Source organism: Thamnophis elegans, chromosome 12, assembly GCF_009769535.1.
Source record: "Thamnophis elegans isolate rThaEle1 chromosome 12, rThaEle1.pri, whole genome shotgun sequence".
Classification (NCBI taxonomy): Eukaryota; Metazoa; Chordata; class Lepidosauria; order Squamata; family Colubridae; genus Thamnophis; species Thamnophis elegans.
The window spans coordinates 3,679,292-3,696,818 of record NC_045552.1 but is presented as its reverse complement, the minus strand read 5'-3'; the positions used below and the strand labels follow the sequence as shown (position 1 = coordinate 3,696,818).

General features: G+C 45.3%; 1 protein-coding gene across 1 annotated transcript; it reads left to right on the top strand.

Moving 5' to 3' along the window:
- Window positions 1-1,172: 1,172 nt before the first annotated feature.
- On the top strand, window positions 1,173-16,334 carry LOC116515544 (NTPase KAP family P-loop domain-containing protein 1-like). The gene is made up of 6 exons (XM_032227656.1): window positions 1,173-1,178; window positions 2,524-2,661; window positions 6,734-6,890; window positions 12,859-12,990; window positions 14,521-15,557; window positions 15,783-16,334. Exons 1-6 carry the CDS (start codon window positions 1,173-1,175, stop codon window positions 16,332-16,334), a joined length of 2,022 nt encoding a protein of 673 aa, XP_032083547.1.
- Window positions 16,335-17,527: the final 1,193 nt, after the last annotated feature.

Genomic DNA, 17,527 nt, shown 5'->3' with positions numbered 1-17,527 from the left:
ACAAAAGAGCTTTTCCAAAAGGGCAACTGGGCTTTCTTGGTGTTTTTTTTTCCTTTTCTTTAAAGAGGTTTCGCTTCTCATCCAAGAAGCTTCTTCAGTTCTACCTTAAGAACTGAAGGAGCTTCTTGGGTGAGAAACGAAAAGTTTTCAAAGGGGAAAAAAAATGACAAAAAATCCAGTTGCCTTTTGGAAAAGCACTTTTGGGGCATAAAAGCAGGGGGTGAAATTCAATTTTTTTTGTTTACTACCAGTTCTGTGGGTGTGGCTTGGTGGGCGTGGTGTGGTTTGGTGGGCGTGGCAGGGGAAGGATACTGCAAAATCCCCATTCCCACCCCACTCTGGGGCCAGCCAGAAGCCAGGTGGCATTTGCAGGTTCTCCAAAGTACTCAAAATTTCCGCTACCGGTTCTCCAAAACCTGTCAGAACCTGCTGGATTTCACCCCTGCATAAAAGTGGGGACCGACAGGAGTATAGATACTCCTTGGCTTACAATCGTGCATTTAAACACCATTTGAAGTTACAATGACAGTGAAAAAGTTGATTTACAACCCTTTCCTCGCATTTATGATCGCGGCATTTCCTCCCTGGTCATGTGATCATCCCAGGATCACATGATGTCCATCCGCGACTTTTCCAGCTTTTGACAAGTCAACGGAGAAAGGAGGATTCCATTAACCTTCACATGTTTCATTCAGAGATGGGCTTCAAGAATTTTAGCAAGGGGTTCTCTGCCTGGTTCCTGGGTGGGCATGGCCTCCGGCACCACGGCGGTGGCAGGGTGGTGGTGTTTTACCCTCCCCGAGCTCCAGAGACTTTCCTTGAGCCTCTGAGAGGGCGAAAACGGTTCCGGAGACCCTCCAGTGGCTCAAAATGGTCCCAATTCCTGCCTTCCTGAACTTCCAGTAGGCCCGTTTTTTGCCTTCCTGAGCCTCGGTGCGGGCTGCGTGGGGAGCGAGGAGTAGGATTTGGGGGTTCTGCGAACTGCACAGAAACTTAGCTAGAGGTTCATCTGAACCCCTGCGAACCCCCAGCAGCCCACCCCTGGTTTCACTTAATAGTTCACTTAAGTGATTTGCTTAATAATCGTGGCAGGGGGGAAAAAATATTACAAAATAGAGTGTGACTCTCTAAAAAAACTGCCGTGCTTAATAATGGAAATTTTAGTGCCCACTATGGACGTAAGTCAAGGACTCCCTCTACAGGCTGCTCTCAGATTTAAGTATTATATTTATGAACCGAAAGGATCGTCCAAAGGTTTTTAAAAAAATGTATTTTGATTATATTTTTGATATTTTACGAGCCAGAAAAAGACGCATCGCTCTACTGCAAAATGACAAAAGATGCAGAAATATTAATTCACAGTTGAACAGAAATATTAATTCACAGTTGATCGGGGGTTGTGGGTCGGCACCGGGGACGGACTCAGCTCAAACCTACCTCACAAGGTTGTTGCTGTGGGGGTGGGTGGGAAATGGGAAGATATTCCCCTCCTTCATCTTCAGCATTGAGAGAACCTGGGCTATCCATCAGCGACATAATAAACAATAATTCATATTGGCTACAGAAGTTTGTGTTTTCTTGGAGAATTCTCTGTTTTTAAATTGGGAGGTGATCCTCGGTATGTCTGTTGTCATTAAGAGATATGATCCCTACTTTTTATGGATGTGGAAAATGATAGAAGCTGGGGTGCACGAAGCCCACAACTTACGACGATTCGTATAGTGATCATTTGAAGTTACAACTTCATACTGTCATCTCGCAAAGCACTTCCATGTCTGTTATCGAGTTGCCATGGGTGGAAAGTGGGGAGCACATTCCACACATATCTTCGGCCAGGGTCAGAGCTCAGATTACCGCAGCAGGCTTGCGAGGCTGTGGAATTCTAATCTTGCTGGAACACCTAGTTGGATAATGTGATTTATGACACAGGCTGAAAGGAGGGGGGGGGAAACGGGGGCAAAGTTCAGCTGTAACTTCCGTGAGGTCAGATCTGACTCCGCTTGGGTATCGCCGAAATGTCGCTCCTAATAAATGACTGGGTTTCCTTTGAAACTCGGCTCGAGGCTCATAAATTAATTAGGACATCTTTCGGAAACCCAACACACACAAGTTTTCACAGTGTCCCCATGGTCACATGATCAAAATTCGGAAGTTTGCCAATTGACTCGTATTTACGTGATCCCCTTTTGTGACCTTCTGACAAGGAAAGTCAATGGCGAAGCCAGATCCACTTAACCTCTGCCGGCAACAATGGAGCTTGGGAGGGCCGTGCGCACTCCTCCCGAGCTCTGTTTTTGGCCACGATGGCATCCTGCAGCCCTCTTCCAGTCAACACAGAGCTTGTGAGGGCCACGGGTGGTCCTCCCGAGCTCCGTTTTCTGCCACAACAGCTTCCTGCAGCTCTCTGGCAGTTAAAACGGAGCTCGAGAGGGCCGCTTGCTGTCCCCCCAGGCTCTGTTTGCACTGGCTGTAGGACATTAAGCTGGCCATGCCCACCCTTGCCAGCCTCCCCTCCACTCCCAGGTCAAACACAACATTGATGTGGCCCTTTATGAAATTGAGTTTGACACCACATTATTCCCTTTGGGAGAAATTTATTTGGCACTCATCGTTTTTGGTACTCCTCGTGGCCCCCAGAACCGATTAACGATGAATACCGAGGTACCACTGTAAATATTTGCTTGTATAGAAAGGAAATCACACCACCCAGTGGCGCAGCAAAGAATTTTTCCTCTTGTGCCCGTGCTGAGCATGAGGCGATCATGGGCATTGGTGTAGACAGGCTCACCACCCTGGACGAAGAGATAAGAGTAGTTGGTTTAGGTTTTTTTTCGTTCAGTGAACCAACCATTATGGTTTGTTAATGTAAACCACAGCTTTGCACCGTATGAATCAGGTTTACAGATTGCTCGACAAACCAGGTTTTTGTTTATTTGAAACCTCTCACTGAAAAGGTTTTTTCATAAATTTTTGAGGACGTTTCAAGTGGCCTCCAAGATTTGAGTTTGAGTTTAGTTTGAGTTTCATTTTATTTATATGCCGCCCTATTCCCAGCGGGACTCAGGGTGGTGCACAAACCCAAGAAGGGAAAGGGGAACACAAAAACTACAGATACAAGGGATTAAAAACAACCAATAGCCACACGAATCGAGAGGGGAAGGGAACTCATCGACCCCAGGCCTGCTGACACAGCCAGGTTTTAACGGCTTTTTGGAAGGCCTGGAGAGAGGTGAGGGTACGAATCTCTGTGGGGAGTTCGTTCCAAAGGGCCGGAGCCGCCACAGAGAAGGCCCTCCCCCAGGTAGTAGCCAGATGACATTGGCTGGTGGACGGAACCCGGAGGAGGCCTGCCCTGTGTGATCTAATGGGTCTTTGGGAGGTAATTGGCAGCAGGCTGTCTCTCAAGTACCCAGGTCCAATACCATGAAGGGCTTTATAAGTGACGACTAGCACCTTGAAGCGTATCCGGAGACCAATCGGTAACCAGTGCAGCTCGCGGAGGATAGGTGTAACGTGGGTGTACCGAGGTGCACCCACGATCACTCGCGCGGCTGCATTCTGGACGAGCTGAAGTCTCCGAATGCTCTTCAAGGGCTGCCCCATGTAGAGCGCATTGCAGTAGTAAGAGGGCGCTGAGCACAAGGGGGTCTGTGGTGCTCTCTGAGCGTGATTGTTTTCTTCCAGACGTTTCATTACTCAAACTAAGTAGTCTCTAGCACCGATGATGTTACCTAGTTTGGGTAATGAAACATCTGCAAGAAAGCAACTAAACTCGGAGAGCATCAAAGATCCCTCATTCATTCCAATCCTGAGCTACACATAGTTGTTCTGAACTAGGCTTCCCAAAAGCACAAAGCACAAAAGCACGAAGCCGACTCCTCATCGTGATAATAGCAATAGCAGTAGACTTATATACCGCTTCATAGGGCTTTCAGCCCTCTCTAAGCGGTTTACAGAGAGTCAGCATATTGCCCCCAACAATCTGGGTCCTCATTTTACCCACCTCGGAAGGATGGAAGGCTGAGTCAACCCTGAGCCGGTGAGATTTGAACCGCTGAACTGCTGATCTAGCAGTAGCCTGCAGTGCTGCATTTAACCACTGCGCCACCTTGGCTCTTTAAAAAACCCTTTTATTTATTTTCAAGGGAATTCCTCTCCGGCAAAGTCCCGGGCAAGAGACTTTCAAGAGATTTCACAACTACAGGCCTTTATCAGCCTTGGAGAGCTGCCAGGCCGATATCTTCCAAACTCCACGCTGTAGTAGCAATTCCTTGGCAAGAAGTCACGAACAGATCTCCTGCAGACTCCCCTCCCCTTTCGCACCTCTTTATTCACCGTCCACACCTGTGGCTTTACTCCAATGGTGGGATTCAAATAATTTACCCACCGGTTCTCTGTCCTAATGACCAGGTGGGTAGCGGGGCTTAGTGGTCATGTGACTATGTGGGCATGGCCAACTCAACATCACTCACGTCGATGGGCGCTTCGTCTTAGCTGTTAGACTGTAATAAGGGTTAACCGGAGAGGCAGTTTCTGTAAGCAGGGCAATAAAAATTAGTCTAGAAACAACACCAGAATGTTTCCTTCCTGCCTTCCTTACAGGATTAGCCTTGTAAAGTGGGAAAAAACCAAAAGAAGATTTCTTCCAACAACCGGTTCTCTGAACCTCTTAGAAAGTTAAGAACCGGTTCTCCCAAATAGCTGCGAACTGCCTGAATCCCACCACTGCTTTACTCCCAAGTCAACCCTTGTTCTTTAGCTGGTCCCTTCGTCCGGCAATTCTGCGCTTCCGCACACTGGGAACAGGCTCCAGCTGTTCTTCTGCCCCACTGATGTCTGACTCTGAAGGCAGCTGATAACTGGCATACGGCTCTGCCCCTCTCTCTGCCTCCGACACAGAGCCCTCGTCAGAGCCTTCCCCAGACTCCAGGACTGGCCCGTGTCCCTCGCCAACCTCCTCACTGTCCGAATCTGCTGCCAGTTCTGCTGATGCGCCACAACAATAGTCTCTTCTATTGTTTACATTGAACATGATCTCCATGATGTCCAACCACCTGGACTTTGGGCTATTGGGTCCCCTTCTTCTACCCACTCAAATCCACGACGTCAAGATGCCTGCTCATTCTAGGTGAGCACCGGTCAGCCTTTGTGGCTCCATAGATGGGCAGAGAGCGCCATTGGGGGGGGACGACTCCAGCTTCTCACCGCTTCTGGATTTCTCTTCTCTTGCTTGGTTCCAGCCAAGGGACGGTTGAAGATAAGGAGAGCACATGTGAGTATCCACCAGCCTTGTTCTGCCTCCCCCCCGAGAGGGCCACGTTGGGGAGAGGGTTTAGAATGCAGCGCTGCAGGCGACCTCTGCTGACTGCTGGCTGACTGCCATTTGGCAGTTCGAACCTGACCAGGCTCAAGATTGACTCAGCCTTCCGCCCTTTCAAGGTGAGTCAAATGAGGACCCAAATCGTTAGGGGCAAGAGGCTGACTCTGTAAACCGCTCAGAGAGGGCTGGGAAGCACCGTGAAGCGGTATATAAATCTAAGCACTATTGTTATAAAATTGAGCGTTCCTCGCTTAACAACCTCCTTCCTTGGCAACGGAAATTCTGATCCCTACTTAGGTCGTAATTCAATTTGCTTCCTGGTGTAAGCAAACTTTTTCTGTCTCTGGAAGAGAATGCCACTTAGGGCCAGGAAAGGGGGTGGGGGGGGAGGAAATATGTTTGTTATTGAAACATCATAATTTTAAGCTTATTGGCTTCAATCTCCAGGCCACACCCCTTGCATCCGATGCCTTCTAGAGCCATTCTCTTTTCTCAACACAGTAGCTGAAATATTTCGCCATCCCAATTTGCAGCCTATCAGAAGCAAAAGAGTTTCTGATTCACCACATCTTTGGGTTTTCATTTTTGTTGATCTTTTTTTTCCCCAACTCAAAGAAAACTTGAAATCAGCTGTGAAGGTAGCGGGCTGTAGAGCTTGAGGAACCAAAATTACACCTCTCCTCATTCATTCATTCTTTCTCTCTCTCTTTCTTTCTTTTTCTTTCTTTTTTCTTTCTACCACCTTCTTTCCTTCCTTCCTTCTTTTTCTTTCTTTCTCCCTTCCTCCCTCTTTCTTTTTTCTTTTTCTCTCCCTTCTCTTTCTTTCCTTCTTTCCTTCCTTCCTTCTTTTCTTCTCTCTCCCTCCCTCCTTCTTCCTTCTTTTTCTCCCTTCTTCTTTCCTTCCTTATTTTTTCTTTCTCCCTCCCTTCCTTTTTTCATTTTTTCTCTCTCCCTCCCTCCCTTTCTTCTTTCTTTCTTTCTTTCTTTCTTTCTTTCTTTCTTCCTTTCTTTCTTTCTTCTTTCTTTCTTCTTTCTTTCTTTCTTTCTTTTCTTTCTTCTTTCTTTCTTCTTTCTTTCTTTCTTTCTTCTTTCTTTCTTTCTTTCCTTTCTTTCTTTTTCTTTCTTTCCTTTTTTCCCCCCTCCCTCCTCTCCCTCCCTCCCTCCCCCCCTCTCTCTTTCTCTTTCTCCTTCCTTCTTCTTTCTTTCTCTTTCTTTTTTCACTCCATGGACCCAGTTTTTCTAATCTGAAACCTGGAAACAAGGAAAAGCCAGAGAGAAAAACCCTGTTGCTGCAAATGCATATATCCCAAATGTGACTTGATAAACATATTTTGTTCCTCCATTCTCATTAGAAGCTTATTTGTCCCAGGTAACCAGCTTAAATCACCTGCCTGCTTTATCTCCTCCTGGCAGCCTCCAATCTGCCTGGAAAGTCCAGTTGATGGTCCAGAAGTGATGAGTAACTGTGACGAGGAAGTCGCCGGGCTGCCCCATATGGAGGAGTGCCAAAAATCAAGGAGCCCGTCCTTAAACCAGGATGCCCAGGATGCCGACAAATACCAGGATGAAGGTAAGTTCAGCATTTAATTCACAACTGCTGGATTTGGACAAATGGAAGGGAGCAAGGATTTAAGCCATTCCTTCCCCAGAAATCTAACTTTGTACAAATATTCCTCAATTTACAATCGTTCATTTAGCAATTGTTCAAGGTTACAAAAAGCGATTGATGGCTGTTGTCAGCACCTCTCCATTAGATAATTAGGAAAGAAGACCACGAGACTCCATGAGTAGAAATCAAGTGTACTTTTACTAATTATAAATGATCAAAGGCATAGCGAAGCGAAGTCTGATTATTTAGGCGCGAAAGCGATTGATATATAGAATAACCCATTCCCCACCCCTTGGCATCACAGTTACAGTCCAATCATAATTCTCCCAAGTGTCAGGTGTGAGATAACTTCAAAAGGCATCACGAAGATGGAATGTCGGTGCCGTTAGTCCTGGCGGGAATCTCCTACGCATGCATAGTCCGACAGGCAGCTGAGCTCCAGAACCTTCCTCCAGCACAATTAGTAACCCCTCCCAAATACCATGCCCTCCCTCCCCGTTTCATGGCAGCCGAAGCAACAGCAAAGCAGAGGCTGACAGCTGTCCTCACACTTACGATTTCCAACGGTATTTCCATAGTGACCTCATCAAAATTTGGGCATTTGGCAACCAGCATATATTTCCGGTGGTTGTGACCTGCTGGGGTTACATGATCTCCATTTGCAACCTTCCCAGCCGTTATAAGCAAAGGCAAGGGGGAGGGGATGGATTCACTTAATGACCAAGCGATGGACTTAACTTCTGCAGCGATTTAACAACAAGACCAAAAAGGTCATGAAATCAGGTGCGGATCATTTAACAACTGTGTTGCTTAGCAACAGAAATTCAGATGACAGTAGAGAATATAAGTCCAAGATTAAAGGACTCGCACATACATGCTAGTCGTGTTCCCGACTCTAGGGGGCGGTGCTCATCCCCATTTCAAAGCCAAAGAGCTAGCGCTGTCCGAAGACGTCTCCGTGGTCATGTGGCCAGCATGACTCAACACCGAAGGCGCACGGAACACTGTTACCTTCCCACCAAAGGTGGCCCCTCTTTTTCTACTTGCATTTTTTATGTCCTTTCAAACTGCTAGGTTGGCAGAAGCTGGGACAAGTAAGGGGAGCTCACTCCGTTACGCGGTGCTAGGGATTCAAACCACTGAACTTTCTGATTGACAAGCTCAGCATCTTAGCCACTGAGCCACCTAGTCCAAGGTTACCTGTGCATTAAAATTTAATTTAAGGGGCTTTCAAAAAAGGACACGTTGCAAATAATCTTGGGACACTGCAACTGTCATAGGTACATGCCAGTTGCCAAGCATCTGAATTTTGGTCATGTGACCTTGGGATGTTGCAACGGTTATAAGTACGAGGACTGATTGTGTGTCAGCTTTTTAGTGCTCCTGTAACTTTGAACAGTCACTAAACGGCTGGTTGTAAATCAAGGACTACCTATCCAGTAGCTTATCAGTTCTTTGAAACAAACAGACAAGTTGGTTTAATCCTATTTGGAAAACGTACGTTAATTCCTCTCCACATACAGGAACTGTTGCAAATGTTAGAACGGTTATCTAAACTTTTCTTAAGAATTCCTTAAGGGAAGTTTAGATAACCGTTCAAACATTTGCAACAGTTCCTGTATGTGGAAAGTAATTAACGTACGTTTTCCAAACAGGATTAACCGAAGTTATTTTCTTCAGTAGCATAATGTCTTAAATGCTTTCTTTCAAATTTTTTTTTTTAAATTTACGTCTTTCCTTACTGGCTTTGCAAGCAACCCTTTGAGTGACTCTTAAATTGCTTTATTTTGCTCCCTGGCATGGTTCTTTTATAGGGCCAAATAATCAGCCCATCTTAATTATGCCGGGTATGGGACCTGGGAAGCCGGAAGGGGGGTAGGGAGGGGGGTTAATGGGGGGGGGAGGGGGGGAGGGTGGAAATATAGTTTCAATTTTCAGAACAATAAGAACGCACTTGTATACTGTTGCTCTTTTTTCTTTTTTTGCTTTTTTCCTTTTATTTTCCTTTTTTTTTCCTTTTTTTTCAATTTGAGTGTAAAATATAAACTGAATAGATTAATGAATAGTAGAAATACACCAAAGTGAGGAGTAGAGGGAAAGTAGAGGGAGAAGTAAAGAGGGAGTGAGAGGGGAATGTAAGGAGGGTGAGATGGAGGGAAGGGGAGAAAGGAATGTCTGAGGGGGGAAGGGAAGTAGAAGAGGGGAATGTTGGAGGGGAGAAATGAAAGTTGGAGGGGGAGAAGAAAGGGTGTATGGAGGATTGAAGTGTTATGTTGGTTTTCCATGGTGGAAGATGAGCTGTGTTTATTGCTTTTTTTAAATGCACAGTATATAAGTGATTGTATAAAATGAAAATGAAATAAAACAGTTTTCAACCGAAAAAATAATCAGCCCATCTTATGGTGTAATAATGGTTAAATAACGCTTTTCACATTTTTGCATCGCTTTAGGTTATTGCAAGCCAGGCATATGATCCAGCCCACATTCCTCAGCCGTAAACAGCCCTGGACAGATATGGCCCCACATGATAAAAAATAAATAAAAAATGTTATTTATATACATTATCTATACGTAATATTTTAATGTGTCCCAGGATAATTCCTCTTCACTCAGTGCAGCTCAGACAATCCCAAAGGTTGAACAACCATAATCTAAACTCTAGTCTAGATTATAACCAATTTGATTTCTTTAAAATCCCCTGTCATTTTCTTTAAGATCACAGGCGTTTAATTTTCTTAGCAGGAGGTGGGGTGGAAACATCTGGGGGAAACATTTTTGAAAAGCAAAGATAATGGTATGGCTTGCCTTTGGCTTTTTAAATCTCCTATTGCATTTTTTTAAAACAGCATTGATTTTCAATAAGATGGGAATTTAAAGTCACACACTTTGAGAGTACAAGTCATCACAAAACTTGGTTCACTGGTTCAGTATGTAATGAAATGAAAACGGGGAACTTGTAAGGTAAAAGGTACAGGTTCCCCTTGCACATATGTGTTAGTCGTTCCCAACTCTAGAGGGCAGTGCTCATCTCCGTTTCAAAGCCGAAGAGCCAGCGCTGTCCGAAGACGTTCTCCATGGTCATGTGGCCGGCATGACTCAACACCGAAGGCGCACGGAACGCTGTTACCATCCCACCAAAGGTGGTCCCTATTTTTTCTACTTGCATTTTTTATGTTCTTTCGAACTGCTAGGTTGGCAGAAGCTGGGACAAGTAACGGGAGCTCCCTAGGTTATGCGGTTCTAGGGATTCAAACCACCGAATTGCTGACCTTTCTGATAGACAAGCTCATCATCTTAGCCACTGAGCCACCGCATCCCTTGGAATTCATCGGTTTCACTTAATGACCACTGAAAAAAAAGGTTGCATAGTGATAACTGACTGTACAACTGTCATCATTTAACGACCTTAATTGCCAGGCTCCACTGAGGTTGTAAATTGAGGAGTTTTGGTGTTTATTTTGGTGCAGAATTAGATCCTCTCTATTCCTGCAGGCTCGTAAGTTTATTTGCAAAGACATTTGTGAATATTGTTCTCAATCAACTCTTACCTTACCTCACCTTAATGAGACACATTTTTTAAGTGGGTGAGGGGGGGCGGGAAATTGCTGTGTCAAGTTGTTAATGATTGAGGGACTTCCCCTCCCTTTTATCTTTCCACCACTAATGTGGTGGAATAATATACGATTTCAAAATATAAACCAAAACATACAATTATCCTAGTTTCTCATCACTGTAATTAGGTTTATAAATTCATCAGGGCGAATTGATCCACGCTTGAGATAAAATTTCAGGCTGCAGGTCGAGCGTGCGGTTTTCTGAGAGACACGTACTCTCTCTACATCAACATTCCTTGCAAGTAGGAAACTAGCTGCTAAGGAAGTGGTGTTCCTCACAAAGCTACATTTCTGCATGCAAGAAGGGGAAATTTGGAAAGGATCAAATTTGGGGGAGTCCGCATGATAAGGGGGAAAAAAAACCTCTTTTTTCCCCCAAACGTTTACATAGATAGTTCAAAAATTGCTCCTGTATGTAAGAATGTAAGCTACGCTGTAAATCCAGATTTCATTCATTTAGAAGAAATTCAGAATACAAGGAGGGGCTAGCCAAAAGATTTAGAATAGAATAGAATGGAATAGAATAGAATAGAATAGAATAGGAATAACAGAGTTGGAAAGGACCTTAGAGGTCTTCTAGTCCAGCCCCCTGCTTAGGCAGGAAACCCTACACCACCCTACACATTTTATTAAGTTGAGTAACAATGGAATTGATCTTCAAAGACACCACTGTTTAGTGTCCATAAAAAAATCAGGCAGATGTTCAACCCTCACGGCTGCCATCTTGACATTTTTGACTGTCATAATAAAACAGAGCAAGACTAATTGATAACAGTATACAGTATAATCTTTTCTTTCACATGGGGATTATATAAAGGTATACTGTTATACCTTTATATAATCCCCATGTGAAAGAAAATATTTTTTTTAATCAACCATTTATATTCATATATCACTATTTCCCATTACACATAACTCCACCAATCAACTATCAGGTATGCTATAGATAATCAAGAATGTAAGGGAACTATGATTTATTGGGGGGGGAAATAATATTAATCGTAACTGAACATATACTGTGCAATGAAAGTGAGGCATTGAGTTATACTAGATGAAAAATCTGTGATGGTAAATGTTGTTCGAGAATATGGATGTTAAAACACCTGTAACCAAACGACATGCTGTATGTGATGATGCTTTTGTTGTTGTTGTTGTTGTTTGTTGTTGTTTTTATGTATGTGTTGTCTGTGTAATAAAAATAAAACTTTATAAAAATAAAATAAAATAAAACAGAGCAAGACTAGATACATTTCAACCGTTCAAAACCACGTGTTTTTTTTTTCCAGCCCAGAAACTGCCTTCAAGGTCACCGATAAAAATTTTGATTTTCCATGCCGAAAATGCACCCCAAATAAACCCTAGAGCCTAAAAGCCTGTGTCTTTTTAATTTGTGCAACTTTAATCCATTTTAATAGTCATGATTGTTGGGCATTGGTGTGCTTTATCTTGTGGCAAGCTCCCCAGAGTCACCTTGAACTGCAAGATGGGTGGCAAATAAATTTAATTACAAAAATTATCGGATGCTTAACGCTCAGCGCCTTCTGGAAAGGAGAAAATCACCTGAGGGGGAAAAATATTGAGGAAATCTCAGCTTTGCTCTGAGGCATTTGCAATGGGATGAGTAACACAAGATAATTATCCTAATTAATTTTAAATATATTTTTTTTCTGGCAGATCTTTGGGGACCAAAAGGCCTGTCAGGGATGGTTTTTCCATAGTGATGCTTTAGGCTAAGAGCATTTCTCAGTCTTGGCAACGTGTGGACTTCAACTCCCAGAATTCCCCAGCCCCATCATGCTGGGGATGGAAGTCCATCCATCTTTAAATAACTCTGGCTGGGGAATTCTGGGGATTGAAGTCCACGCGTCATAAATTTGCTGAGGTTAAGAAATACTCCTTTAAGGCAGGAAGATATTACAGGTAGTCCTCAACTTACGACCCCGGAATTGGGACCAGAATTCCCATTACTACGCAAGGCAGTGAAGTGAGTCGCGCCTGATTTTAACAAGTGGGGAGGTTTTTTTGGCTGTGGTTTTTAAGCAAATCATTGCAGTTATTAAGTGAATCATGCAGTTGTTAAGTGAATCCGGCTTTCGCCATTGGCTATGTTTGTTGGAAGCCAGCTAGCAAGGTTGCAAATGGGGCTCACATGACCCTGGAATATATTCATAAATACGCATCTCTGAATTTTGATCACATGATCAAGGGGATGCTACGACGGTCATAAGTGCAGGAACTGGTCGTAAGTCAGGTTTTTTTGGTGCTTTACTAACTGAGTGGCATTCTTTTTTTCTTTTCTCTTTTCCACTCTTCAGATCTCCTGATTGAGGATGATATTTATTGCTGCTGTTTACTGAAGACCTTGTGCCACACTTCCACGCCAGCCACCATAGGCTTATATTCACCATACAAGACACATACTCACTACCTAATGAAGCAGATTGCAGGTCAGTCCCACACTGAGAGAGAATCAATGGGGAATCCAGCTAGGCGGACCCCTTAGTTAGTAGAAGGGCCCTCCTTCCATCCATGGGTCTCTGGGGAGAGAGAGGAAGTGACCTCGCAGGAATCATCCTGCTGTCACGAAACTTGTATCATTGGCGTCACTAAGTGACATCATCAGTCCTAGAAAGGAGGGGAGTTTATGGAGGAGGAGGGGGAGGGGGAGGAGATGGAGAAGGGAGAGGGAGGAAGAGGAGAAGAAGATGGAGGAGGAAGAAATGGAGGAGGAGGAGGAGGAGGAGGAGGAGATGGAAATAGAGCAGAAGGAGGGAAGAGAAGGAGAGAAGAGAAGGAGGAGGAAGAGATGGAAGAGGAGGAGATGGAAGAGGAGGAAGAGGAGATGGAGAAGGAGGAGATAGAGAAGGGAGGGGAGGAGGAGGGGGAGATGGAAAGGAGGAGGAGATGGAGGAGGAGGAGGTGAAGGAGGAGGAGATGGAAGAGAAGGAGGAGGAGATGGAGGAGAGGAAGAGGAGGAAGAGAGGAGGAGGAGATAGAGAAGGGAGGGGAGGAGGAGGGGGAGATGGAAAGGAGGAGGAGATGGAGGAGGAGGAGGTGAAGGAGGAGGAGATGGAAGAGAAGGAGGAGGAGATGGAGGAGAGGAAGAGGAGGAAGAGAGGAGGAGGAGATAGAGAAGGGAGGGGAGGAGGAGGGGAGATGGAAAGGAGATAGAGGAGGAGGTGAAGGAGTAGGAGATGGAAGAGGAGGAGGCGGAGATGGAAAGGAGGAGGAGGAGATAGAGGAGGAGGAGATAGAGGAGGTGAAGGAGTAGGAGATGGAAGAGAAGAAGGAGGAGATAAAGGAGAGGAGGAGGAGGAGATAGAGAAGGGAGAGCGAGGAGGAGGAGATGGAAAGGAGGAGGAGAAAATAGAGGAGGAGGAGATAGAGGAGGAGGTGAAGGAGGAGGTGAAGGAGTAGGAGATGGAAGAGAAGGAGGAGGAGATGGAGGAGAGGAGGAGGAGGAGGAGGAGATAGAGGAGGGAGGGGAGGAGAAGGGGAGATGGAAAGGAGGAGGAGATAGAGAAGGAGGTGAAGGAGTAGGAGATGGAAGAGAAGGAGGAGGAGATGGAAAGGAGGAGGAGAAGATAGAGGAGGAGGAGAGAGGAGGAGGTGAAGGAGTAGGAGATGGAAGAGAAGGAGGAGGAGATAGAGAAGAGGAGGAGGAGGAGATAGAGAAGGGAGAGCGAAGAGGAGGAGATGGAAAGGAGGAGGAGGAAAAGGAGAGGAGGAAGCGGAGGGAGAACCGTGTGGTCCTTAGTGCTCGTTGAGCTTGGTGGGTTTTTTTTCCAGATGTTTTATTACCCAGGCAACATCATCTGATGATGTTACTTAATTGGATTATGAAAAACTTGCAAGAAAACCACTAAGCTCAGAGAGCACCAAGGACGCCACCTTTCAACCCTGAGCTGCAAATGTTCTCTTCTCTAGAGAGAAGGTCCTTGAGAACTTGGCAGATCTTCTGAACTCATTTTTTGCAGGACTCATGCGTGAAGTATCCAGAGAAAGGCAAAAGTCCAGACTCCGACGTGGGATGAGCTACCTTTCCCTCCTCTGGTACATCATGTTCTACACACCGGTAGTCAGCAAGGTGCAGCCCTTAAGAAAAATCATCAAGTTCCTCTACATAAAATTCAGTGCATGGGAGCATGCCTGCAGCAACCAGTTGTGGGCAGGGTTGGTTACCACTCTGTGTGACCATATCCGCCACCACTTCGGTCCTCTTCCCCTAAGTTTATACTACGTGGTGGGAAGCCGTCGGCAATTCGCCTCAGAATCCACCCAAGATAAGTGGAGGCTTAAAAGGAAAATGTGTTGTATCACTGGAGGACTTGTCATGATCACTTTGCTAGCTGGCGCAGGCCTGGCTGCTGCCGCCTTCCTCGTGCCAGGGATAAGGGATGGCACACTCTTGAAGTACCTTGGCAGCGGAATTGCTGCCATCTTGGGCTCAGGCCTCGTTATCGCCATCGCTCCTGTGATTAAGCACTTGATCATCAGCCAGAAGAAGAAGATCGAGAGCATGACCAGGGATGAGAAGTTCACCAGCCAGCTGGGCTTCATGAGTACCGTGAAGAGCGAGATCGAGGTCCTCACCAGCTTTATCTACTACATGGAGATCTTCAAAGATCGGCGATTGAGGGTTGTCTTTGAGATTACAGGTTTAGATATATGCCACCCTGAACAGGTGGTTGGGGTGTTGAACGCCATCAACATTCTCCTTTCCTACAGGGACGCCCCCTTCATCTTCATCCTGGCGGTTGATCCCTGCGTCCTCGTTTCTTGCATGGAGCAGGCTAGCAGCATGAAGGGAATGGTGGACAACGGCTACCTGTACCTCAACCGCACCGTGACGCTTCCCTTCTCCATCCCGGGAATCACCATCAACTCCAAGTTGCATTCTTTGAAGAAGATCTTGAAGAAGCATGAAGCTCTCCTGAATAACATGGACCCAGGTATGAACGATGAAGAAGTGTGGTACATGGCGAAGGAAGTCGAGAGCCAAGGTGGCGCAGTGGTTAAATGCAGCACTGCAGGCTACTGCTAGATCAGCAGTTCAGCGGTTCAAATCTCACCGGCTCAGGGTTGACTCAGCCTTCCATCCTTCCGAGGTGGGTAAAATGAGGACCCAGATTGTTGGGGGCAATATGCTGACTCTCTGTAAACCGCTTAGAGAGGGCTGAAAGCCCTATGAAGCGGTATATAAGTCTACTGCTATTGCTATTGCTATTGCTATCAACAGATCAATGCTGTGGAAAAGATCCAGGAAGCTTTTCACTGCTTGCATAATAAAGAAAATTGCCTCTATCGTTATGTCCCAGATGTCATTATCCAGATGAGGAGGATCGTCAACACCATCCCCATTATGATCAGGCTGATGACTCAACAGCCCAAGGTCAGGTGCAACCTGCGTCTCTGTGAAGTGGCCGGTTGGGTGATGTTGGCCAACCAATGGCCATGTCGCTTGAGTTGGATCCTCCACTGCATGGAAGAGAAGCTGCAGGACCATCCGCCTGATGATTATGAGAAGAAGTTGATGTGGGACGTCTTCGAGGAGACGTCTCATGAGCTGTTCTCCAAGCACAAGGAACTCCAGAACATCATGGCCTTGGATGGCGACCCAAAACTTTTTGAGAAATTCTTGTCCAAAGATTTCCGCTTCACTGTTCAAGAAGGGAAGGAATTCCAGAAGCACACTGTGAACTTAGACCATTCCATAAGATATAAGATGGGACAGCTGAAGGCTCTGGAGAAGTACAGCAAAAGTGGAACAAAATCAGAGGAGAAGGCTTAGAAATCCTGGATTCTATGTGAACTTCCAGGAAATCCTTGGGAGAAAGAAATTTAGCAGGGTTTCATTCGTGGCAAAGATGGGAGCAAGAAAGACACAGAAAGCTGAATAGATCGGGGGCGGGGGGGGGGGTGGCAACTATGGTTCCTCTACCACCTGTGGACTTCAACTCCCAGAATCCCTGAGCCATCTGTCTCAGGAATTCTGGGAACTGGAATCCATAAGTCATAAATATCTGGAGGTTCAAAATCATATAGCTTGGGTCAGAGGTGGGTTCCTACCAGTTCGCACCTATTCGGTAGAACTGGTTCGTCAAATCTACCGAACCGGTTAGAAGAGGTTCCACCAGTGGACCCGGAAAGCAGGCCACACCTACAGAAGAGGCTCCAAATTTTTTTGAAACCAACCACTGGTGGGTGTGTAATGTCTCGCAGTTATCTACGCATTAATAATGATTTAGTAATATTTCCTTATACATTTTAGGGACCTTTCCTTACATAATTGGTGTTTTCTTTCATACTTTTGGATTTCTAATTTCTGTTTCCATTAGTTGGCAATTGCTAAAACCAATCCCACGTGAAAAAGTATTCAAAGCCTTCTGGATTTTAATTGTCAATTTATTTATTCCTGCACATTGTAACATTTATTCATTTATATATCTCTGTTTAATTAAATATATATTATACTCCCTTTACAATAGCCAACAAAATAGTTCTGGTTTTAATTCCATATCTTGCTTTACGATTGCTTCTAACCACTAACTTCTGAATAGCTACTTGGACCAACCTAAGTACTAATTCATAATTTCATATCCGGTCACATGGGCGGCAAGCCACTCCCATCCGGTCACATGGGCAGCAAGCCACTCCCATCCAGTCACATGGTTGGCAAGCCACTCCCACAAAGGAGGCCACACCCACAGAGTAGGTTCCAACAATTTTTGAAACCCACCACTGGCTTGGGTGATGCGTGCCAATAGGTTCACCATCACAGCTGTAGGCTAGCCAAACCCAAATCCTGCCACCCTTCTTCATATGTTTTAGCCTCCAGGCCTTCAATATAATCTTAGTTGCTCTTCCGTCTTCGTTTTCCAAAATCTCAACATCTTTCTTGTAATGATAAAGTGGTACTAATCAGATGATGTTTTTTGCCAGTGGGGGAAAGGCCTCAACTCAAAACTACCTACAAGGTTATTT